Source organism: Neopelma chrysocephalum, unplaced genomic scaffold (genome assembly GCF_003984885.1).
Source record: "Neopelma chrysocephalum unplaced genomic scaffold, ASM398488v2 Primary Assembly neopelma1_45, whole genome shotgun sequence".
NCBI classification, from domain to species: domain Eukaryota; kingdom Metazoa; phylum Chordata; class Aves; order Passeriformes; family Pipridae; genus Neopelma; species Neopelma chrysocephalum.
In genome coordinates, this window is record NW_020897704.1 from 7,184,774 (window position 1) to 7,211,644 (window position 26,871).

Consider the following 26,871-nt stretch of genomic DNA (forward strand, 5'->3'; position numbering starts at 1 on the left):
ACCTTAAAACATTCCTTTAGAACTGCTGGTAACCATTGCAGTGGGTGTGTCTGCACAGCACTACAGGCTGTAACCAGTGGGAGAAAAAGAAAAGAAGCTTCCTGAGTATTTCAAACTGCCTAAGGAGATTACAGTCACTATCTAAATAATGCAAAGCAGTATTGTCATGAAGCCAGTGACAAAGATTTCTTCAAGTAAGCAAAGTATTGTCCAGCAGGGCTTTCAGCTGTCAGTAGTATCAGATTTTGTTAATCCATGAAGAACAAGGCATTTCTGAAGTAGAGGAAACTCTAACCTGATGGGTACAATTAAATGCAAAGACTTCAGAACAATTTTTCCCTCTAACTTGCTGTATTTATCTTTTAGTTTAGACAGTTTCCATGTGTTTCTGGGTTGGAAGAACCTCTACAGCAACCCATGCAGGTTCCTAGAAGAGCTTTCTTTTCAAGAACATGATCTGGTCTTTTGCTCTTAGGAACTTTCTATGTCCCTAAAGATTCCTAAAATTGCATTAATCTGTGGCTCTTCATTACATTCTTTGTTCCCAAACTTGCTCTTTTCCTCCATGATAATACCTGAAACAGAGCGAAGCAGTTAGGACAAAAGTAGCAAGCATCCTTCCTCTCTTCCTTTTAATATACAACCGTATGCTAAATGGAACCAGAAATTAAATTGCTCAGTCATCCCATAAAGCAATGTTAAGGTCTACTCAGCAGTAAAGTGAATATTTTGGAAGAGAACTATCCCGAAGTAGTCAATTTGCTAGCCTTCCAAAAGAGAATACGTTGGTGTTTGCAATGTTCTAAAAAAGAGAGGGACTCTGACTATCCTTGACTACTCCTATTCCACTTCTCCTAGAACCTGTTACTAAGAGTTCCTCTACTAGTGGCTTAGGTGAATGAAAATTTGCTTTTTCACCAGAACACATACCGCTGATCCCACTGACATGCAATTTAACTTATCAGGATATCTGCATGGCTCATTGCAATTCTGGGCACAGATAAGAGAATGAAAACTGTGCATCAGGAATGAATTTCCATTGTAAAGTATCTTGTTCCCAAGCCAGAGGTTTATGGGACAATATCATCCAAAGGAAATTTCACAACATCACAGTTGAAAGGCAACACTCAGTGACACTCGAGTATCAGTAGTCAGTATGTCTAAAACAGCAGATGCTCTGCCTGTTGCATTAGGAGAAGAAGGGGAAACAGGTTCTTTTTTGGGTTCTTCTGTGCCAGAAACTTAAAAGTATGTTTGCAGTTATTCATAATTCCTATAAATACTGGAACATCTTTACAGCCAAAAGAAATCAATCACACGTGATATTTCAGATTCTTGAAGGCCTTGGACTATGTGATATTAACTTAACTGAGTTAGACTTGGCATCACTTGCTTTTTTAACATATTGAGAACAGATATTTACCATTTGCAGCTGGTATCTCCAAATATCCCAGCCCTACCTCCAGAGAGGAATTGATGGGGAGAATGTGGTTTTGCTCCTGTTATCAAATGTTTGTATATAAGCTTCTCCTAAGGAAGTTATGGAGACACCATCATGAACAACAATCCCAGTATTACACCTGTTAAATTAAACTGAGGCAACCCTACGTGCTTGCTACATTTTTAAATATTATTTTTAAAATAGAAAAGTCCTTCCTTTCAGAATTCCAACAATCTTTCTCCTCTCTCCTTTCCACTACCTGACAAGATACTGGGCAATTCTATATTCACCTTGGGTTACTGTTCTCTGTCTACAAATCAGCTGAATAAGACATAATTTCTAAAATGAGAATAATGCCCTGAAATGCTGTACATATATCCTGTATTTTCAGGTTTCTCTTGATGGGTTGGACAGTTAAGTGATTAAGCCATCTGCAAAGCTTGTGTCTTCAGGCCTTCAAATACATTTTTTAACTCTCACAGGGTTCAGTTGTTCTGAGACAAAGTGACAAAGCTTTCTACTCTTCCCACACTTGTCCTGCTGTCTCCAGACTCTTCACGTGGTGTGAAGTACCTGTAACATAGTGACGTGCAGTCTGTATGCTCTCCATTTCTCTGTCCTAGTAGAGCAAATGGAACTATATCTTATTTTTTGGGAGGGGGGGAGGGAAGGTGAGCCTGACAGGCTCTATTACCTTTTCAAAATTATTACCATAAAACAAACACATGATTGCATGAAATTCTGAGCACTATTGAGTATACTCTATTGCAGATTTTCCTATGACTGTAACAGTGTGAGTAAAAATGAAATAAAAAGGAACTTGAGTGGTATTACAATTATTAGTAATTTTTTCTCATTTTTGGGGGTGTTAGTTTCCTGTGCACAGTGAAATCATTCAGCTCGAATTCCTGCCCTTCGAGAACTCACCCTCATTTGATTTGTTTTGCATGGGCTGGAAGTTACATTAACAATGTCATCTTGCTATCTCAAAAATTCTGGGAAGAAACAAATCTGTCTGGGGTGAAAACAAAGGGCTACATGGCTTCATTGAGTAAAAAATTGTAAGTTGTGTAAATTAAACATAATTTTCTTCAAACCTCAATGTATTTTTATTTTTTGCTAATAGCATATCAGTTAGGCTTTTATGACATAAAATTGCAGTCCATACTGAATTTCTGCTCTGGAGGTTGCTTGAATACATTTCTGTAGATGTAACTGGACAGTGTGGACAGAATTAGCCCGCATTTATTTTCATCTATCCATGTGGAGATGGTCTGCATATAGAGGAGGAAATATATGTCCCTTGCATTTGCTTTAGTCATCGTGATGGGAAGGCCCTCTTAACTGCCACTGAGGCTCTGTGAGCTGTTTTGTGCAATGTGTTTGTACAGTAACAACTGGCTCAGGCTTCTACCACCAACCTTTTATTTGCACCTTCACAACTCAGTAAGTAATTTTGGATGGCAGTTGATGTCAGCATTTCCTGTCATTATAGTCTCTGCCTGAGGTGGGTGACATGTATTGTTATACCTGTGTGAGAACCCATACTAAACTCCCTGTCTCTCTCCTGGGTGTATACCAATGTCAGCTTCTCCCTAGGCAGTGAAGGAAGACAGACAGTTGCTCATGGTGCTTTATACAACTGTTTGAGGTAATGCTTGGGCTCCTTAGCTGATGTAAACTACTCTCTGCACATGCTAACATTGTTCCTTCTACTACGTCAGACCCTGTACTCCTAACATAAACACCTTCGAAGTTTCTACTTCTAAACTTTGGTTGTTCTGAAAGATCTTTGTAGAACTTTTCTTTTTTCCTTTATTACATTTTTTTTCTTTCATTAACAGTCTTTATGGTGCTTTGTTTTGCTGGGGGGTTTTTTGTGTGTTTTGGGTTTTTTTGTGTGTGTGTGTTTCAGTTTTTTTTTTTACTGCAGCTGTTCTTTGCATGCTATTTATCAATATTTTTAGAAAAGCTGCTTTTTGATTATATGGTAATCAACTTTCTTCATTTGCACACATCATTTTGCATCAGTGCAGTACCACACAGTGTTTTGACATCACTGTCATTAGTCTTATATTGGCAATATCAAACCTAGAAAATTGTGGTCACAGTCAGTCCAAGCCAGCTGTGGAGGACACAGGTGCCATGAGCACCTTGTGCTCTGTGACTACAGATATGTATCCTAAGGGACCTTCAATGGCTTGCTGTAACTCTAAAAAGGCATAGCTAACACAGGATTATCATATGAAATCAGTGACTTGACCTAGGCACTGAGCAGCTTGGAACCAATATTACTACCTGCTTCAAGAGGAGAGTCCCTTTTTCACATCTGTCCTAAAATTGACATAACTGAAGCCACAATTACATTGATAGTGTGACAAATGATAAATTGACATTCTTGGTTTTCAGTTTTCCATTTTCTGTTAATATCTGGTGACCCAAATATCCTCATATATTCATAGGCCTCCCATATCTTCGCTAATCTGTGTAATTTACTGATAGTAACAAACCATGCAACCTGTGTTCATATTTCATTCATTGTCAAAAGCAGTACAAGAACTTGTGTTGATCCTCCCGCAGAATGGCTTATTATTAGTCACTGTTTATTCTGGCTTATTGTCATTTACTTCCACTTTTTAATTTAGTTTCCATTTTTTAGTTTATTTTTAATCAGTGACAGAATTACCTTTTATATATTACCCATGGGTCTCTGATTTTAATGGGATTTATATCTCTAAAGAAGACAACCACATTATCTGTAAAACTCTCATCTCTGCAGTTAAAATAATATTTTCTTTCCTAATTCCTTGTTTCAAATTTTACTCCTTGTGACTCCCCTAGCATGTATTGAATACTAGAAAGCACTTATTAAACAGTAAATACTTTGAAATTAAAAATTTTATTTTTCTCTGGTGTTGATTGTGGTTTTTTTTCAGTTTCCTTCTTGACTTCCTTTCTTTACTCAAGCCCCAGTTTGAAATCTGCGCTCTACAATATAGAATATTGTGTTTTCTGCCCATCCTTATTTGCGTTCTAAGCCCAGTGTGAGATTCGTTGCTTCAATGTGAGAGAAAGAAAAAATAGTCAACCCGTTCCTGCCTTTGGTTGTTACTCACGTATATGTGATTCCTGATATACATTGTACAAAGATGTTTACAAGGAAAAGCCTTCTTCTGCATTTTTTTAATTGGAAAAGATACTGCATACATGTAGGCTTATATGATGAAAAACTGTTTGGTTTTTCCCCCCCCTTGAATAAATATACCAATTTTGGAGGAGCTTTTTTGGCTTCCTGTGCTACATCCAGTGTTGGCTTGTTCATTTTTTCTTTCCACTAGTCCACTCACCCAGGCAGTCAGTGCTGCAATGTTCCTGTCAACCAATCATTGACCACCACCTAGTTCAGTTGTTCCTCATAGCTATATAGGCTTCTCAGACACAGTGTTGAATTCTTTATTTTCTTCTGGAAACTCTAATTAGTACTCAGGATTGTGATGAATGGGCTATAAGAGATAGTAAGTGCCTGGGCTAAAGATTTATGCAACAGCACGTGGGTACAATTTCAGTAAACAACTGAATGATTGAGGATATCACATGCATAAAACCTGATCTAGTGCTGAGAAGAAATGAATTCGGGGGAAAAAAAAAGCTAAATGCATAATTATGAAATTGGTGAATGATGTGTCACAATGATTGCTGCAGTGTGCTAATGTTTGCTCCATTTGATATCCCAGATATTAAAAGCAGTAGTTTAATGTGTCCTTGCCTCGGCTAACAGAAAGCTGCAGAGAAGCTTTTTTCAAAAAAATTTTAAAGGTTTACTGCATTTCTGGAGGTTGTTTTTATTAGTCTATTATGCGTTTTTATGTATTATTCTGTTCCCTTTCAAGTATGTTTTGAAAAAGTTACTTGTTTGCAAGCTGAGAAATGAAGGATATTTAATAGCATTCAAATAAGACATTCCCCTCTGTGTTTTAAATTCTGCTTTGGAAGAGGCACATAAAATACTTTCAGAAACAAACAATTTTTTATGTAACTTAGTTTTGTAAAATTAAAGTTCACAATATTCTGAAAACATATTGTTCCTGAGAGAGAAACATTTCACCACTGCTCTTAGAGTAGTAATTCACAGTGACAAATGCAGCCAGTATATTTTGTTTGTTTAAAACTGTACATTTTGGGAGAGGAGAGAAAAGCACAAAACACATTTTAAGTGCCTTGAGGTGCCTGTTGTACACAGGAGACTCAGCGACTAGAATGCATCTCTGAAGAGTAAGCAGAATCTTTTGCCTTTGATAGTTCTTCTCCAGAGTGGACCTTATAAACAATGTACATCTATGTTTTGTTGAGCTTTTAAAGTACTTAGAAAGCAAAGACATAAGATTGCATATTCAGAACTGATTGGAAGGTACGATTTTAGATGTAAAGATTTCAAATGTACATTCTTAGATACCCGAGTTCCCAGAGGATCTGATTTCCAGAAAATAAATGACCTTAATATGATCTGTAACTAAGCATACCAAATTGAAGGTACCCAAGACATGAAAATGGAAAGGTAAAACTTCAAAACACAACCCATGTCCTCAATTTCCAATTCCATCTCCCTCTCTGTGCTCCCACCTTATCATATGGTGAAATTCCTTTGGTGACGTCATGCTCAGGGAACAAGTCTCACTTAGAAAAGGATTTTCTTTATTTTTCATAATTTAGCTGAACCAACACAAAACTGAATACTGTAAAGCAACAAAAATGATGTAACATCTTTCATTTTTCTGTGTTTACTAAATAAGGCTACTACGCTCCCTTAAAATAAATCAAAACAGAGAGTTGGTAGAGTGAAGGATCTGGCTCTTGAGGTCTACATGTACAGTAAATGTATTTACCATCACTTATTGCATGACATTTTAAACCTGACATCGGTCATTTATAGTGCAGTCAGTCCATTACACTTTACAAGTGGCTGGGCTTTAATTGCTACTTTGATACTGGTCAAAATCCTATGATTAAATAAGAATTTTGTATATATTTATTTTACTTGAAGACAAACTGATACAATATAGGTCATGTTTCCTGCAACCTCTGCATTAAATAAGCCTCAGTGTTTGAGCAGGCTTTAAAAAAAATTCTTTTATCAACTTTTTATTTTTGTACCTCTCATCTATGGTCACTTGAATAATCTCTATATATTTTTCTTTAGTAGAATAGAACTAGCATAACACTAAAAGTTAATTTGAGTATTAGGTAGTATACTTGAAACCATAACACATTTGCCAGGAAGAAATTAAACTCCCCTGTTGATTGCATCATACCAATATGTACCAAACCTATATGCCAAAAGGTAAGGTAAAAGGGAACAAGGTTTTGTTTCTCTGTTTTGTCATAATTTCTCCCTTGTCTATGCTGTCTTTGCTAAATTTTCACTAACCAATAATGCCAAAAAAGTGGACTTTCTAACAATGAGGTAAAACACTGAAAATGGGATCAAGGAACAGGCTTCAAACTGACCTTTACATAAAAGTAGGGGGAGAAAAAGAGAAAGAAAGAAAGAAAAACAAACCTTGCTATGAAGAGCAATGAGTAAAATATTTTACACTCTATTTTTATCAGTACATAAAGACAAAAAATAAAAATAAAATAAAAATAAAAATGCCTTCCAACAGTGCAATGGTTGAATGCATTTATGTAATATAAACAACATTATTCTTTGCTTTTTCTACACAGTCCTCTCTGGTCATGCTTTACATCCAGAATGTCCCCATGGAAGAAAGCAAACGACACCAGTCACTTCAGAGACAACTGAAGTAATAAAACACAACTTAACTCTGAACCACTTGTCATGACTGTCAGAGTTATCACGTTAATTGTTAAATAGGATTTTCTACAAATATACAACATATAAAAACTGTTAAATATATAACTTTAGGCTTTTCAAAATACATTTAATGATCTCTTTCAAACAAATGTTACTTTTGTTTTCTCTTTAATTTGCTTTCTGGTGCTAAATGGTGTATCAGATGAGACATAGGCCACAGATGACCAAACATGCTCTTTGCAAATACTGTATTATCCAACTTTAACTATCAAAAATGGAACTGTAGAAGAGGCATGTTTAACTGGTTAAAACTGAAAATGATTTTAGTACGAGAAAGTCAATCTAAGTACAGAGGAATAAAGGTGCCGTGTAGACAGTTTGTGTTCTTTTTGTCCAAGTTTTTCAAACATAGGTCATTTTCTCTCAGTGCTCCATCATATTCTCTTGAACGTGGCATTTCAAGAGCAGGTCTCTGAGTTAGTTTTTACTGCAGCTTTCCGTAAAGACTTCTGCCGGACAACAACATTTCATCTTTTTGAAAGCTGGAATCGTGTTTGTGGAGACCTCCTTCAATTAAATGACATAATTCTGTTAAGAGTAAGATTGTGTCCACTTTAAAATAGATTTTGCTCTTTGGTCTATTGTATATACTGAAAGTATAAGAAAATAAAAGCAATTCAGACAGTTTAGGGCACAAGAAGAGTTTCTCTTTTGCACCTCAGTGTCCTCCCATAGGCAAAACAGTCTTCTCTAAGGCTGATTGGGATGATACTCTTCATTGTAGCAGACTCTTCGGATTGAAACATGTAGGTAACAGCAAGTCCAGCAGTGGTGTATAACGCAGATGAAACGTTAACCATGAACTTGTTTGTATTGCTAATGCCCAAGCATATCTCTTTTTCTATATTCCTTAGTCCAGTGATCCTTAGAATGGTAGAACAAACTTTAGCTCATAATGTAGAGGAATTATGCTGTCACTCATGAGATACAGAGAAACAGACAGTTGAGTTGATGACATATAACGGATGATGATCAACAGCAGTGAAACTTGACTAAGTTAAGTAGCTCACAGAGAGCCTAAACCACTCCTACGAGGATTCTGTGTTGCTGCATTTGTCAGGAGACCTGTAAATCAATAAGAACAAATGAGTGAGTGTCTTAATCTATAATTCTGGTTATCTTTGATGTACATTATTTTAAAATACACTGTACTGAGATTTTTCAAGGAGACAGTTACAGAATTTGAAGATATTTATTTTTTACAGCATTATCCCTGAGAAAAAAACATGAACAAACCTATATTTTTGTTATTAAAAAATTGTACTTTAATAATTATTTATATTAAAGCTATGAATATAAATTATAATTTACAGTAACTTCAATGCCATCTATTTTCTACTAAGCTACATGCACATTCTTTTTCATAAAAGTCACAGAATGTTCTTTTACACACATTAAAGTTACAAATAGCAATGTCTAATACACATGGCAATTAAAATTACTTTTACTTTTTATGTATAGATTGTGATGAAAAATGGATTTATAAGCCAGGACCAGATATTAAAAATGCAATGATGTTTACACTGGAGGCTTTTCTGCAGTTAAGTTTTCAGAGCACTAGTGCTCCTAATTTAATCAATACTGCCCTCTAGCGATGCTATTACAAGTGAAAATTAATGTAAATAATGTCTATTAATAGTCAATTTAATCAGAAAATTGGTTTAGTTACACAGAAGAAAAAAAATCCTGAGAGAATGAAAATGGGCAAAGGACTGCCCAATGAACCTGTTGAGAAGACAATGGAATGGAAGCAGTGTTCTGAAAGAGAAACAAAACCAAAATTCACACTATTAAAGACATCAAGAGTACTGGAAGACAGCACAAACACAAATGAGAAAATAATGACTGATTTATACAACAAGGAGTCAGCTACTCATGCTCACCCAAAGTATCAGTTTAGAAATGGTTTTAAAATTACACAGATGCTGTATAAGACAAAATGTTTTGGGGTGTATTAAGCAAGCATGATTGTTACAGAATGCTGTTTGAATTTTGAAACACAAGATCTTCTGCTTTGGTATTGTTCTGTCTCCAAATAGTCAGAACTGTTATTACTGATGGAAATACCATGCAAAACTTCAGAAAATACTGAACAGTGAATGTGAAAGAGCAAAACAAATAACAAAATCCAATTCAATTGGTTCAAGCCATGTATTAAATTTTGTGGCTTTAACCTAACCCTCAGAGCAGCAAATGAAAGAAAAACCTGCCTCCAAGTGACAGTTTGAAACATATGGATCTCTATTATATATGCATGTAGAAAGAGAGAGACAGAGAGAGACAGGCAGATAGAGGGATGAATACTTTCCTTGTAAGGCATAAAAGTGTATGTCACAGATTTCTGCTTTTGTCCTCTCACCTTTTCCAGGAAAAAACACCCCAGAAATCTTGCAAACAGCCTTTCCTTTTCGGACTAGTGATCAGATCTCCAAACCACATGGCCTCAGACAGGCTGAAGGCAAAAAACCTTGTTGATTATTGTGATATATTCCCCTTCTTAAATATACTTTCAGCAAGCGAAATTAGTTTAAAGTTTTTCTTCTAATAATTGTTCTGTTTCCACTTTATACCCCTTCTTGGGCTTTTTGCTATGCCCCCTACTTTTCTTCCCATTAGAAAAGAACACAACTTTTAAGGTAGTAATACTTTTTAGGCTGCAAGACACAAAGTAAACGATTTATGGTTTATTAGGTCTGAAAGTAAACTACTATTGTGTTAAGAATTAGCCTGACATAGCTCCATCTCTCCTTTACTATAGACTGCAATGGCCCACAGCTACAAGCAACAGCATAAAGTGCTGATGGACTGTGTGTTCAGTGTTTCATAGTGTGCTTCTCTACCATACTGGTCCCAGGATGAAGAGAGAATTCAGGTACAACATGCATTCACAGATACCTGCTGCTTTGTCATTTCATGGGTATAAAAGCTTCCTTCCTGACTTGCTATCCCTGTCTCCACTTTGAACACCCTTGCTGCTTGAATATGGTATCAACGCTTTAAAAGACAAAGAGAAGAGGGGAGAAAATTATGCATTTTAAAAATGCTGAGGAAGGGCAGAGAGCAGGTTTGAAATAAAGTGATGACAGGAAGAGGAACAGATTAGAGAATAGGAGGTGAATTTACAACTTTGGACAGTGACAGGAGAAAATGAAATTAATGGGGAAAAAATGTGTAGGTTAGTCAGGGAAGTTTAAAAATCACTTATTAATGAAGGCATGAAAAAGAAGTAAGATAGGTAATAGGAACAACAAATAAAAAGGAGAAAGAAGATAAGGGAGAGCACGATGAGTCCAGAGAAGAGGAAGAGAATGCATACCTACCCTCCCACCTCCTGTTTTTTCCCTTTCATTACTCAATAGAGGTAAATTAATCACTCCCCAGAAAAAGAGATAGAGCAAATAAGAGAAAAGAGGGACTCCTAAAAAAAATGGAAAGGACTTCAGTAGTTCAAACCATTGAATAGAATCACAGAGTCATTTAGGTTGGAAAATAGTTTCAAGATCATCGAGTCCAATCCAGCACTGCCAAGTCCACCACTAAACCATGTACCTAAGGACCACATCTACACGTCTTTTAAATACTTCCAGGGATGGTGACTCAATCACTTCCATGGACAGCCTCTTCCAAGGCTTGGCAACCTTTTTGGTTCTAGGTACCAATGCACAAGTCTGTCACTGATTTCAATGCAATCAGTATTTCTTTCCAGTGCTTCAGAGAGCAGGCTCTGTTTCTTTTGGAAGGAGCCAGATTTTCGGGCTGTAAGTGTGAGCTTCTTCAACTTTGAGATACTGAGTGGGCATCTAGTACCAAAGATTAAAATACTACTGTTTGTTATCTGACTGTTTACATGATGGAAGCCCAGTCTCCTGTGTGTTTCACAGAAATCTGCTCAAGAGGAAAACAATTTTTCCTGCTAAAAATCCAAAGCATAAGAAACAAGACAGTTCACATGATCATATTTATCCTAGTATTGCTCTTGGATGGCTTGAATATGTCTTGGGAGTGTTTGGCTTATTAGAGCAAATATAACACAGTGCACTTAATTTGTCTTACTCTGGAGAGAGTAGAATAAGGGTCAGTCTATCTCCAGCTTTGCCCTAATGGACATAAAATAGTTAATTGGTTCATTCTTATGGTCAAAGACAAAGGAGAGGAAAGTTATGTTAGTCACCTTGAGAAGATAAGAATATACGATGCTTTGCTGACTTATACAGGCTTTCCACCAAAAGAAACCCACATATAAACTTCTGTCTTTCTTTCAGTGTAGTATCTAGGATTGAATTTAATGACAAAATGTTTGAATTTCTCATCACAAACCAGAAAATTGAGCCAGGCTGCAGGTGGCAAATATTTTCAGATTTAGGATTGAGTTTCAAGTATGTCTGGCCTGACCTTTCACTTTAAATGGAATCCATATAAATACCAACAATTCCATGTCAAGTCTGATAAGGCTTTAGCAGTTTCATCTGGTTTTCACTCTGTGTTTTCAGAATAAAAATGAAAGTCAGAGTGCACCAAAGTTGCTATTTTTGCTACAGTAACCAAGTGCACTTACATGACTACCTGTTGCAGTCAGATTGGTGCTCTGTAATGACAACTCTGGACTATCCAGTGCTGATTTCTGGGAATTTTCTGGATACTTACAAAGTATTTGATCATCATAAAGATGTTTCAGTGTTGCCTAACAGCTGAACTACTTGTCCAAACTGTGTATTTTACACTTTCAACTACAGTCTTTAAAATGCTTCTGTGAGTCTTAGGATTCTGTATTGCATCCATCAGTGCAAATGGCTTTTCTTTTGGCTTGAGTTCTTTTTGCACAAAGATAATTCACAGAGATGGATGCAGGTTGGACCAGTCTCTGTCTCACACATCCACTCATAATGGAAACAATTCTAAACCTTTTACCAACTGACCACAAGTCAGATAAACAGCATGTCCTTCCCCTCTGCTTCTGAGGCTCTCTGTTCTAGGTCCTTAAACAACTAAGCATGTATGATGCGGAAAGAAAGACGTAAAAGCATTAAAATGTCCAAGGAAAAACTTACACTTCCTTGCAAGATACCTTATGCATTATGGGAATAAAAATGTAAATTTCTGGTGGTGATCCAAGCAGTAGTGATGAGAACTCCCATAGTCCCTCCTGAAAATTTATTCTGTTTTCCTCCCTTTCTCTCCCTTTCTCCATGCTGTTCATATATGAAAATTGAATTGCTTAGTCTTCAGAAAAAAAGTACAAGTTAATCTAACTGCTAAGTGTCTGCAGCTATTCGGAATAAGAAAAGAAGCATGGAAACTACTCTACTTAATGCTGTATTCTGTGTCACTGAGGTAGCCATGGGAAGCACAATTTCAGAGTTCAAACTGCAGTACCTGCAGAACTAGGAATAATAAGATTGGACAAATTTAGTGTCTATGCTTGTGGGTGAAGTCTAGTGTATTAGATAGTGTATATACAGGTATATTTTCCTGTGCTGCACTCCAACAAAGTAGCATTCATGAGTTACAGATAGCAGAATTTCATTATTAGACACTTTCTAGGAGAAGATGCCTTTTCTTTTAACACCCACTGTTTGTTTCTTTTCACTTCCTCTATTCAAGCCAGACACAGAAAGAAGTGTTTATTCCAACTCTGAGACTCTTTGCAAAAGATATTTTTCTCCCAATAATAATTATTTTAATATCAATCTGTCTAGAACAAAACACAAAAAGTGTCATTTCCCCTTAAATAACACTCCTAGTCCTATCTTTTCAACTTCCCCTCACCATCTGCCAGGACTATCATCCTGATCATTAATTTCCTTTTCTGTTAAAATCCTCTTTGTCTCATATTACATTTTTTGAACTTACAAGATCTTGGAATATGCTGGGTCAGAATATACACTCCTTCGTTCTTCTGAATTGCCCATTACTTCATAAGCAATACTAGCACAGGAAGTGTTTATAATTAGAAAACCCTTACAATGAATGGAAATGTTCAAACCACGTCTTGTAACCCAGCTGAAATACATTTGACCCTGGGTCATGTAGGTAACCCAGGTTTAAGAGCTCAGCCTTAGCCATATCTAATAATAAAAGCTTGCTTTGCATCATCTGAACATACACTAAGGAAAAACAATGGAGGTGGCAGAATCACAGACTCATTTACATTGGAAAAGACCTCTAAGGTAATCAAGTCCAATCGTGTCAACTAGACTATAACACTAAGTGCCATGTCCAGTCATTTCTTGAACACCTCCAGGGACAGTGACTCTACCACCTCTATGGGCAGTCCATTCCAATGAAGAAATTCCTTCAGATCACTAACTTTAACCTCACCTGGTGCAGCTTGAGGCTGTGTCCTCTCCTCCTGTTGCTAGTTTCCTGGGAGGCCGACCCCCACCTTGCTACAACCTCCTTTCAGGTAGTTGTAAACAGCGATAAGGTCACCCCTGAGCATCTTTTTCTCCAGGCTAAACAATCCCAGCTCCCTCAGCTACTCCTCAAAAAACTTGTGCTCCAGACTCTTCACCAGCTTCCTTGCCCTTCTCTGGACACACTCCAGCACCTCCATGTCTTTCTTGCAGTGAGGGGCCCAGAACTAAATAAGGATTCAAAGTGTGGCCTCACGAGTGCCAAGTACAGGGGGATGATCACTGCCCTGGTCCTGCTGGCCACACTACTTTTGATAGAAGCCAGGATGCCATTGACCTTCTTGGTCACCTGGGCACACTGCTGTGTCATGTTCAGACAGCTGTCAACCAGCACCCAGAGGTCAACACAGGTCCAGAAGAGACAACAGCAAGAATATTTGTGCTCAGAACATTCAAAGTCCTTGGGCACTGAGGTGATCATGGGGAATTTTTGCCTGGAGTAGCACTTAGAGCTGCTGTGGATAACAAAAGAGCAAGGCAGGTCTCATTCTGCTCCCTGAGAAAGTCTAAAATCAGTTCCTTGAAGCACCATGAGTAGAAAGAGGGAATGATGAAGAGGATCTTATAAGACACAACAATGCAAAACAGCTTGTCTTCATCTCTTATGTGCTGGCTAAAAATCAAACACCCTTAAAATAACTCTAGTTAAAGACCCTGAGCAAGTAACCCAATTTTATCTGATTTCTTCCTGTTCTTTTAAAATGATTAGAGGTGTGCACAAATATGAAGGTTAGTAGCAGGTAAAACTAAGAAAGATTTGTAACTGATGTGGAATTGTAAACTTGACAAATGACTACTTTTCTGTCTCCCTTTTACTTTTCAAATAAAAAGCAACTGCAATATTAGTATGACTGAAAGTGTCTAAGAATAGCCAGGGGCTTTCGTCAGGGTATTATGGAAACAACCTGGATTTACCGTTCCTGATACTTTTCTCTAGAGTAGGAGATAATATCAGATTAAATCATCAATGTATCTAAGAATCTATTTTTATTTAAATGTAGTAACTTAATTTATACTGAATTATGAATATTCATACCTATATACCTATATTCAGAGCATACTCTTTATAGATTAAAAAAAATCTTAACAAAGACATAACCTTATTTACATTAAACCTTCTTGTGAAAAAGTGACTTAAATATTTCTATGTGCTAATAAATCTATTAAATACAATGATCTTCCATGAAATAATGCTTGTATTGCCACAAGAAAAGAGCATTTCATGAAAAGGGTGATACGACTTTTAATTATAAAGTTTAAAAAACAATCTTGCCTAATAGTTAAAGTTTACTAGTCTACTTAATAGAAAAAAGAAAAAATGTCCAAAAAGTCAGTGCTTAAGTCCACACACAAAAGGATTACTTTTTCTTTTCTAATTAAAGAAGATTGTTCAGGGACATCTGTGAGTGATATCTGACAGGCAGCTGGGCTAGGGGAAGGTTAGGCTCACACAGTAAAAACTGGAACAGAGTTTTACTAAGACTGATTGTAAAAATAGTTAAATAAATAATACATCAAAAAGGCAACATGCTTTTAGATGGAATATTTAGGATATTTCATCCATTAAAAGAGCTAATTCTGACTCAAAAATTGTGAGCTTTATATCAGAAGTCCCAATGCTAGTGAAGGAACTGCATAGTCAGTGTTCACCAGTGAGATATAATGTTTGGTTTACATATTCCATCTAATAATTTATTGCTTAAGAAAGCACTTCATTCCAGTTCATTTGCATCATTCCAGAAAGCAATGTAGCACTGTAGATGACTTCTAACAGGCAATCTTTATAAATATGTTCTATTTGAAATTACTTTCCTTAGCCTTTGTGTAGTACTTGAGGAGAAAGCAATGAGGGGACAACTGTGGGGAACGAGAGTAGAGGAGGAATATATGTATGTATACATATATGCACACACATATATATATAAGTTAGGTAAGAAGAATGCAGGAGGGGTTTTATTCTCTCATAGACCTGTTTGAAAACAAAAGCAAGAACATACACAACGTTCTTCTGTAGAAATAACATATGGACATCCAGTGAAAGCAGAAAAGCATGTGTGGTGTTCAACTTAGCTCAAATGTAAGTGGTCACATAAACAGAAGAAAGCCTACCACTGCTCTTAGTGCTTATGTCCTCTGCAAAGAAGAGAAAATCTGAAGGTAAAATTTTCTAAACCAGAATTGCTCTCACACAGTCCTCTAATATGTAAACGGAAAACAACACAAGCATGTAATAGCATAAATTAGTTCAGTTTTTTAAGCCTTGATCCTACTCATTTTCAGCGCAAAACCAAAAAGCCCTAGACTAACAGACTGTTACATCTTTGTTAATAGGTTTATGAGATTTACTTCCTGGGCCCAAAGACACTTTATAAAATGTGAAAAATCTTTCCCTGAAACACCTCACCACAGATACAATGAGGTTCTTCAGGAAAGCGAAATGCATATTCCTTAAAAAGTCAACATTCCTTCTTGTATCAGATTAAACCCAAGGTTTTTTAGAGATCCTTCAATCCCTCATTCAACCATAAACATTCTGAAAGGACAATGGAAAATGTAGACTTAACAAAGTGTTTTCTTCAAGATTTGGGGAGGGGGAGGATATTTCTCAACAGGATAACGGGAAAATTGACAGATGTAAGGGATTTTGCATACAGTGATATATGTTGATCCTCTGTTTAATGACAACATATCCATACAACTTACAGACTTTCAGGTCTGTAAGTACAATTTCCTATTCTAGTTCAGGAAATATTTATGTTTGTTTTGTGATATATTCTAACAATCCCACCCTAAAATACCCTTTTGCACACTTACACTCATCCTCCAGTTTTAAGTTGTGCATGACTACAGCAAAGCTGGGAAGAAGGATGAGACAGGAAATTTAAGCAAACTAGCCCATTAAAACAATTTTAATCCCCTAGTGGCAAAGCAGACACCTAAATGCATTATACTGTGCAGCATTCTGATTGAGTGCAAATACATTTAAGCCTAAGACAAAGTAGGGACGCAGTGTCTCAAAAACCAACCAGTGTGTCACTGCCTATAGGAGGCAGAGTGCTCTCTACACTGTGCAGCATATTGGACCTAAATTCTTTGGCAAGATCACCATTACTCTCCCTACCCTGTTTCTGTGGCATTTTGGCAAGCAGTGCTGTAGTGATCATATTTCTGCAGTAGACTGAAAACAAACAACAGAAGAGGAAAAATAAACTGTGGCAAATTTCAAGGAATTTTCTGTATTTTACAATAAACTTATGCAGACAAAAGATAGAAATATATAAAAGCAGCCACAATAGAACTTTGGGGGAGCAGGAGAGGAATTAAATCTTATCTCTTGACACACAGAGATAGCAGTCTTGGAGAATCTTATCACCTTATCTAGTTTCATGTGCCTCTCCTAGAAGTGAGGGGAATCCCCTCCCTTGTAGAAACCTTTCTCAATCAGATTTTAGGGATGACTAAACCAGTGTCTCTTCCATGATAGCCGTTCAGTTTCTTATTATTACAATTCATCTTGGGACAAATTCAGAGATTATGAAACCTAAATGTAGGTATTGCATGTGATGTTTAAGTGTGATCTCAGTCAGGGTCAACAAAATCTAGAGTTCAATACTGCTTAAGCATAGATGCTTAGTGCCTTTGGGACATGTTTGAGCATCTCCCCTGGGCTCCAGATGCTACTTAAAAAGGCCTTGTTGTACATTTGCACTCCTGAATATATCTTAGGCTCTTGGAGCATCTAGCCTGCCCTGGACATACAAGTTAAGGGAAGTGAATTCTGCGCTTACTCTCTTTTCTCACACTGAAGGGTTCCAAGCAGCTCCTGCTTATGACTCAATGGGTCCTATTTAGTCATGAGTGACCCACTCCCCATGCATCACTGCCCAAAACATGTTCTTGTGACTGAGCATTCCATCTGGGTTGAGTGATGCAGATGACAGGGAAGAAGAAAAAGATACCAACTGTGTCTAAGAAGCAATTGATCATGGTCCAGTTAGTTAACGTTACAAGACAGACCATGAAACATTTGTGTAGGTCCATCCTTAACAGAAAAATGTCATTACAGTGATCACACAATCCTAGAAGTTCAGGAGAATGGAATCAGAGGAAAGCGTCGTATTACACCAAGCACATGTCATTACAAGTATTATGAGAGTTGCCAATTTCTTTCTTAGAAACATTTATCTGACCTTTGTTATCTTTCAAGCTTGTTTTCACTTCATAGGAATGATAAATAGTAACATCAAACCCTAAGAATAGTCCAAAAGTGACTGAGCTATTTGAGAGGTACTTCTTGCTTAAATCAGAGTAAAATGCTTCTTCCAATCGTAGGTGTGTAATGGACCTTGCTGGTTCATAAAACAGTCACTCAGATAAAATGCAATGAACCTGAGAGGGAAATAAGCTTCAGGTGAAGACAGGGATCAAGCTGTAGTATCGACAATGTCATTAGTGAATCCAGTTTAGTGGATCACACAGTACCTGTGTTATTCATCACAGTACCATTTATTTGTCAATAATCTAATGCAACAAACCAACTCCAGGAGCCATAATACTTATTTTTATTATAATATTTTATACTTTAGGGCTTTACTTCTTTCATCATGATAAGATTTTTGCTGCTGAGAATTCACAGATTTCTTTTTCTCATCATAGGTTTTCCCAGATTTGAAAAAAAATATACAAGAGATTTGAAAGAGTTCAGCTGCTGGCAGTATCAAGCCCTTGGCTCCTCCGATATGTCTGGCTTGTGAGGGGGAGGTTCTCAAGACAGAAGGAAGAGGTATCACCATGTTTTAGCAGTTACAAGAAAGTACATCAAAGTTAAGTGGATAGGTCCTAAAATATTAACTATAGTCCAGATGGCCTGCGTGGGTGAAACTTGAGAATGTTTAATGAGAAATCACACAAAACTCAGATGCTATAGAAACCCGAGACAAAACAGAAAAAGAGGAAAATGTATTACTGACTTTGCCAGACATGCTAGGCAATATTTCATAAATATCAGATGGAAGAAGTCATGATCAATCTTTCCATTGAGGTCAGAAATTACATGCCATATAGAACAGGTCTAATGCACAAATGACATCGTATGTTTTGAGTTTCTGCTCTCAGGAGACCTGTATATTCTCCTCATAACAGGTCTTTGCTTGGGCTACTAGTTTCTTGGAGATATCACTGTATCAAGGTTAATTAACAAGGAATAGTTTGTGTTTCTCTGACACTGGATGCTTTTCACTAATTAAACAGAAATAAAAAAAAGGCAATTTAATTTTTTTTTTTTTAAGTAGGAAAAGAAATAGAATCTGAGTAGGAGACTGTGGGTGTGTTCCACAGATTTGGCAAGATTCACAGGGACCACTGTGGGAACGACAACACAGGCAGGAAAATACTATTGAAAGATAGCCTTGCAAGGTAAAAGCATAACATTGGCCCTCAAAGTCAAGTTGTTTGTAAGGCTTAGCTGCAACTCTCTCCTGTACAGAATTAATGACTCTGATCATAAAGTCTTTTATCACTGCTAGACTCAATAGGTGCAAGAACAGTTAAAAATTATTTTGAATAATTTTACTTTAGAAAAAAATGGTATTTCAGAAAGTTAAACTTTAATTTTAAAGTTAAACAATTACTTTTTCATTTTGCATTCTAGGAGTAGTACTATGCAATAAGATATGCTATCATGAATATATAATATTAATTTTGACATTTATTACTTAAATAATTAGTAACACTTGTTAGTCAGAATTGACTGGAATGTCTTATTTTCAGCGTCACAGTGTTATATAAGCTGTGGTGAAACTACATAATACTTCTAATAGAAAAATAAAAACCTGGGCTATAAGAATTATCCCATTGACCTTTGGGCAATATACAATTTTGTTGGTCAAGGAGACTTCACGGAAAACCAGACATTTTGAGGTGGTAATACAGTTTTTGCGCAGATACTACAACTATGTACACATATCTTGGTCAACTTTTTTAGGTTCCTTTGTCAAATGCTCTAAAAATGTATAGCCTAATAGTATTTGAGGAAAAAATACAATTGCCTTTGTCATGTAAATGAAATAAAACCTTACCTTTTGGAAGAATCTTTATCTTTCCATTGATAATGGAGCAGGCTAACAGCTCATTCCTTGGGTTTGTTTGGGGGTTTTTTGTGTGTGGTTTGTTGTTGTTGTTGTTTTGTTCTTTTTTAATAAACAACTGCATGCTATGCAACTTCTAGAGATAAGATGATATTTTCATCTTCCTAGAAAAAATTATTTCAAGCTAAGATACTAACAGGAAAACAGCTGCCTTCTAATTAGTACATTTGATGCTTAGCTTCTTTTCATTATAGCACAGACAAGGAACACTTTGATCTCAATGTTTTAGTGAGTTTTAAGTAGCATTAGGCCCTAAAAATTTAAAAATTATTATATATATATATATAAAATATACGTTAATAATATATCTAATCTTTAAATGTATGCCTAAAAATCAATACATCCTATTGGAATACATCAGTAGGAATTAAGCACATTATAATTGCAATGGATATGCCATAAAAGAGTGTCACAAGCGTAATGAAAATGAGAAATAATATGATATAATTGAAGTTTCATTTGGATTCTGAAAGTAAAAGTATTAAAATAATTAAATGGATTCTGAAAGTAAAAGTATTAAAATAATTAAATGTCAAAAAAGGTGAAAATTCCAAGTTTTAACAAATATGATTAAGTGTTGATCTGATTTTTCATGGATTTAACATTTGGATCAGAAGAATTTGAAATTATTCCCGAATCTTCTCCGTTTCCTTTTAAAGACTGCAGACCAGCACACCATCTGACTAAAAGCTAGGGTCAGAAGGGTTTACTTTTTACAATGTATGCACTGTCAAGTCTTTAAACTTACTCTGATAAAGTATGCTTGATTAACCTGTGGTACTTGTTCTTCATATAGACTTTTGAAATGCAAAACAGCTATATCAATGTGTAATAGAAGACATTTCCACCATGATTTTCTATTTAAAGGTGCACTTATGTTGATATTTGATTACACTAGTGTCCTTCTATAAATAGCAGAGTATCTGCATATTCCAACAATAAGCTCTGCTCCTGGGAATTTTCGTTCAAAACCTGGCATGATGGTAAGTCAGAGCTCTGACATCTGGAACCCTTTGGGCTAACTCCAAATGGAAAAAAAAAAATCGTTATTTGCCAGAGGCCATCTTTCTCAAAAACGGACCAAGCAACCTTGGCCAAAATCATATAAGCTGCAATTGATCACCTTGCCATCAAAATTAACAGAGTGACTTGAAAATGATCCTATCATTCCTAGCAATGACACTGCTCTGCTCATTTATGAGATACACGGTTGCCTGATAGGCCAAATCTACACAAACAGTATTAAAATTTGGAAATAAAGGACACGGCTTATAAGTAGACATAATTCAGAAGCTATAGATTCAGATCTGTATTAATGTCAACGAAGAGAGAAATGCATTTTCATTTAAAGCCTCATAGATTGCTTGATCAGAAATTAGTGCCAAGATTCATCAAAAGCTGTCAATTGCCATTTGCTGTACTAATTTGAGATATTCATGTCCTTAAATATAAGTATACTTTTTTGTTTTTCAGCAATCCTGCTGATTCTCCTGAGACCATTGTAACTGGCTTATTTCCCAGACATCTCTGTAAAGGATATTTGGCTCATAGAAAATATAACATATAGTGTCCTAAAGTGAAAAGTGAGGTAGAACACTTCTGTCTGGTACATTTGTGAGTTAAGGGAAAGAAGTGTTGCAATCTGAAGATACAAAAGATAAACTGAATTCTTGGCTAAGTTTTTAATGCTTAAAAAAATAAAGTTTTTTACAAATAAGTAAAAAAATGCTTCTTGGTCTTTTTGCCAAATAAGTATGATTAAATTCCTACTTTTTAATATCTATAATAAAAAGCTTTTGATTTATGACTGTATGACTTATGATTGGAGATCTCACAATTCAATTCCTATCGCAAGTAAGGCATATAGGCTGATGGCATTTCTAAAGCATCAGCTAATGGCTGTATTTTACCTTAAACATAGTTCACAGGTACCATTTATAAACTGAAAAGAAAGTTATTCACTGGGATTCTGAAGACAGAATTAGATGTACACTTCTGTAACCCTTTCGGTCATAGAACAGATAAAGGGACTAAGGATATATTTAGGTGCAGTATCTGAAAGCAGTATGCCTGTTAGCACAGCAAAGTTATTACATTTTATTACATCAGAGAAGCACTTAGCTGGATTGTGTGAATCTGCAGGTTCTGGTTACCAGTACTTTGCTGGATGTCTCAGAGTGCAATATCAACCTGTTCACAGATTCAGGTCTATTTTAAATCAGATTATATGTAAAGAACAACTCAAGTAGTTTCTTGTTTTTCCTTTCTTATTTTTCTTTTTTTTTCCTAAGGATCCCTTCAAAGGAATGTCCTCTGTGCTAAGTTGCAGCCCACATTGTCCCCCCTCCTTGAAATGTTCCTGGCTGCACTGTGGTACATCTAAAACAAGAAAGATTTAGTGTTCGTTCTCTCCCATTACCCTAACTCTAGACTAGAGACAAAGTAGGTTTCAATTCCTACACTGAAAAGAGAAGAGAACATGAGTTTCTTGCCTCATCAGTAATTATTTTTAGTTAGGTCTAACCACTAAGTCTATGTGTTCAACTCGTTAATCCCAGCATGCCATGTGCAGATACCTCAGTGCTGAGTGCTGAGTGCTCATGGACCTAGTCAGACTTCAGTGATCATGTATACTTGTCTATTTTCCTTCATCAAGTACTGAATCTCCTAGTAGGGAAGCAGGGTGGCTTCTGTGGGAAGTACCTCATATAGGAATAAATTGCAGTAGATGAGTCACTTCCTTGAAAAGGATCAATCTTCTACAATCTTCTGCTTTACAGGTACTATGTGACAAAAGCATGTAGAGGGAGAAGTAGAGCAGAATACCTGACTTCTGATGGATTGGTAGAAGTTTGGACAGCTGCAAACCCTAGAGGTTCCCAGAACTATTAGTCCCTAAGCAGCCAACTTGCAAAATGACATTCAGATTCCATCAAACCTCCTGAGAGACTGGATTCTGGCTTTGACTTTGAGTCCTCTGTGGTATTCTTACAAAAACGTGGCTGGTGCGTTCCTCTCCTACTCTGGTTTTTGAGAAAATGACCTTTGGATTCAATGCTTTGTGCAGAACCCCAGAGTATCAATATTCACTGGATCCGCCTCAGTTCAGACTTCCGTGAGGGAATATGCACTTAGTGGATATCGAACACACTTGGCCTCAAGGCGGCACTAAATTGCTCAGTTTTGCCACAGTAGCCAGACCTCTGGGTGTGTGCAGAAGGCAGGATATGTATTGAACAGCATCTTGGATTTAAGTCTCATCAATAAAAAAGGAACAGCATATACACAAATATAGTGCACTAGAATATTCAACTAGAACATGGTTCCATTCAAGAAAGCCTATTTCCCTGTGTGCTGTCTCCGATAATCTGTTTCTTTTAACATTTGTGCCTTAATCACCTCACTAAATGCATTGAAAACCACTTTTAACCTCACTTTTTGACCTCACTGTTAGAAAGCACTCACCTCTGTATCAACCATGGGCCATAATCCTCAGGATTTATCAAAAAGAAGTCAGAGTAGATAAAGCTGAATGGGTTCTAGCCCCTGTGGGCCTAAATTGCTTTTGAAAATGATCCTGAACATTTTGAATGTTTTAGCATAACGGAACACTTAATCAGTGAATATCACTCAGGCACCTTCCAGTGCAAATATAAATACATCAGTTTAATGCCCATGAAGTGTAGAAAAGATTCCCCCTCAAGAGGACAGGAGACAGGAGGTGACTGAGAAACAACATAACCCTGAAAAGCACCCTCACTTCAGCCACTGCATCAGCACATAGTCGGTTCCAGGGAAGTACATGGAAATCATGTAGCTACTTACAAAAAATTTAGGTTATAAAAGGTGCATGACAGACTGACCACTAAGATAAGCTTAAAAAATCTTAAAAAGGAAAAAACCCCAAAGCTAAAACCTGCTCTCATGCTTTAAAAAGCCATCATCTTAGTTTCAGAGGCACATTCATTCACGTATTTTTCTTGGAAAGAAGGCAGGTGAAATTTAAAGCATTTTTCTTGTGGGTGATAGCTATCAAGAGCAGCAGATGTACCAAAAATTTCTCAGTGGTTTGGAATATGGTGGAGGTTGGTCTCTTCTACCAAGTAACAAGTGACAGGATGAGAGGATATGGCCTCAAGTTGCACCAGGGGAAGTTTATATGGGATATTAGGAAAAAATTATTCACCAGAAGTGTTGTCAAGCATTAGAAGAGGTTGCCCAGGGAAGTTGTTGAGTCACCAGCCCTGACAGCATTTAAAAGCTGTGTAGATGTAGCACTTAGGGAAATGTTTTAGTGGTGGACTTGACAGTGCTGGTTTACAGTTGGACTCAAGGATCTTATAAGTATTTTCCAACCTAAATGATTCTATGGTTCTATGATCTCTGATAATCATCAGAATAACTAGAGCCAAACTTCCTTATTCCTAATGAAAAAATCAGCCACATCTTCAGCTGCAGGCAGAACTAGATGAGATGCCAAGACAGCATCCACATATGTGGTTACCCACTGATTCTTGTATCAATGGGGAGCTGCATGTTGTGTTTTCTAATCATGTCTGAAGCTTTGTCAATCTTGACTTTGGCTGTATGTGTGGGAAGGTTCTGTACAAACATTTTCTCATGTGCTATATACTGTAGGATCCAGACCTAAAATACCTTCTACTGACAGAGGAGTATATATAATTTTGACATCAGTAAAAATCATTACAATGACTTAAGGATATATCTATATAAAAAGTTTTTTTAGTATCCACAAACAATGACTCCAGTGCCTATTACCACTAAAGTTGATTGAAAATTCAGGAAAAATCTATCACAAATATTCCTTTTTAATCCCAATTTAATTGAGAAAACACAATCATTCCATAAAATAAGCTTTCCAAATGTTCTTCTTACACAGTGTCTTTCTCAGACTTTCATGTTATCTGGACTTAATTTTGGTTTCTGTCTTGGTCAAGAATTATCCCCACTCATTCTTTTTTGTTTGGTTAGTTTTTGGTTTGTTTGTTTGTTGTTTTGTTTGTTTGGTCTTTAGTTTTGCTTGTTTTATTTGGTTGCTTGTTTTGTTTTGTTGTTTGTTTTTTTTTTCTGTCAGAATTAAAAAACCTATTGTGAGATATATATCTAGATAAAGTAGATGACTGTCATTCCTTTTGCTTGTATTACCATGACATAATTCAGGCATTTTGGACAACATTTATGAAGCTTATAGTATATTTCCATTCCACTGTGTAGTCTTGACCTAAACAGAAAACTCTGGTTTCTATTCAAAAGGTAGAATTTTTTGAACTTTCTAAAGCATTGGGACTATATACACACATAATATTCAAGCTTGAATGCAAAAATAATTATCTTAATTGAATAACTTTTTTGGTGTGCCTGATATGTTAAGAAAACATTCAAAATTATGAAAAAAAAATCTAAAATAACTATCTTCACAAATCTAAACAGCAGACAATAAATTCTTTTCTGTAAATAAGTTGATTTTATCTCTCTTCATTGTTTCTCTCATGCTTGTTATACAAGTGGAACAGTGAGATAAATCAACCATTTATTTGCTTTATTGCATAAATCTCACAACAATAAAATGGAATTGATCACATAAAGAAGTTTAAGATGGGTTTCAGTGAATCCTTGAGACACTGTAAATTAATCATGCAAGCTGATATTTCCCCAAGGGAAATATGTTTTAATAGATCTTTTCCAAACATTTTCCTCCTTTAATGTATTTATAAATATTGTTACTACTCTTATTCTTTTCTAAGATGATTGAACCATTCTTTTTCCCTAGTGTTGTGTGTTGCAAAATAATTCAAGAAAGTCTCATCATTATTTATAAAAATATACAACAAAATCATGGGGAAATTTAAAATGAAGGTATCTTCAGCAGCAATTAAGGTATTACTAACCTTTGTTTACACCAAATAGATGACACTGCAAGAGGATCCATAAAAATGGAAAGCCACATTACATGTAGCATGTAATGCTCCCCTGAAATAAGTTTTAAAGGAAAGAAAGTTGAACTAGTCAACTCATCCTTTGCACTACTTGATACTGTCCATAATATAGCACTTTAAACCATTAAAAATTTATTTCATTAATTTCAAAGCTACTTGATTTATAATACAAAAGAGTATAGCCTAAATTCCCATTGGGAATGTACAGATTAATGATTTTATGCAATTTAAAACAGGACTGCTACTAACTCACGAATAGCTACTGTGTGAATATTGTTAGCACAAGTTCCTCTTCATTGTCATGTCTCTCTTTTTCAGGGGCCTGAACTGTGAAAGTGCAGCCTCAGATGTCTTGAGATCCTCTACTAAATCTGTCTAATATCTACTGATTTGTGCAAATCATGACAACTGTGTTCTAAGATAATTACCACTCTGAGAAATTTGAAGCAAAGCATATTTATGTACTTGTTCCCACAGTGAAAATTGACATCAACAACAGTGGAGAACGAGGTTAAACTATGACTATGAGGATGAAAGTACTTTCCCTATCCCTGGTCTTAAACAAATCATTAAACCTTACTAGTTTATTATGGAAATACAGGATTAAAACAGCTGAAACCAATGACAGACAAGGTAATATCCATTCCTTTAATAATACAAACATGTGATGGTTTTAGTTTGCTCTAAGACTATTGGTTCTAGAGTGACAACTGTCACATCTAGATTCCTAATCATCAGCCCTTAAAAAGAAATCTGGCGGTTGTTGTTATTATTATCAATATTATTACTTTCCTTTTTGGTGAACAGCTGGCTGGTGAATCCAGAATGAAACACTACATTGTCACATAATCAAAGTCATCATGAGTCTGATTCACCAAAAAATGGTTTATGTGGATGGAAATTGCATATTATTTCTGTCATGGAACAAGGTCAGCAAACTTTGTATCTGATTTAGAGTACAAACTGAGGGCTACTTGTGCACAGTGATATGGATAGTGTGAAACCTCAGACATTTTTATGAGACGAACTAGTAACAGCATGG

General features: G+C 36.2%; 1 protein-coding gene and 1 long non-coding RNA gene across 11 annotated transcripts in view; one reads left to right on the forward strand and one right to left on the reverse strand.

Annotated features, from left to right (window-relative positions):
- FAM19A5 (family with sequence similarity 19 member A5, C-C motif chemokine like) overlaps positions 1-26,871 on the reverse strand; it is a 505,659-nt gene that overhangs the window by 89,294 nt on the left and 389,494 nt on the right. For 3 of the 8 annotated variants that reach the window (XR_003533583.1, XR_003533580.1, XR_003533584.1), the window contains 2 exons: positions 9,673-9,765; positions 5,711-8,378 (listed from right to left, as the gene is read on the reverse strand). The exons of 3 other annotated variants lie outside the window; for them this stretch is intronic. Coding sequence is in view for 1 of the 5 variants with exons in the window: in XM_027679255.1 (XP_027535056.1) it covers positions 8,370-8,378 (9 nt within the window). In the remaining 4 variants the exon portion in view is untranslated. Of the gene's footprint in view, positions 1-5,710; positions 8,379-9,672; positions 9,766-26,871 lie in introns of those variants that run through there. 2 more of the 8 variants (XR_003533581.1, XM_027679255.1) reach the window with 1 other exon arrangement.
- On the forward strand, positions 8,289-22,801 carry LOC113965605. Of its 3 annotated transcripts, XR_003533586.1 has the most exons (4): positions 8,289-8,402; positions 10,072-10,185; positions 21,346-21,478; positions 22,653-22,801. It is a non-coding gene; the product is annotated as an uncharacterized LOC113965605 (long non-coding RNA). The 3 variants fall into 3 exon arrangements; XR_003533585.1 differs by lacking the exon at positions 22,653-22,801 and having other exon boundaries at positions 21,346-21,594; XR_003533587.1 differs by lacking the exons at positions 21,346-21,478; positions 22,653-22,801 and adding an exon at positions 11,020-12,238.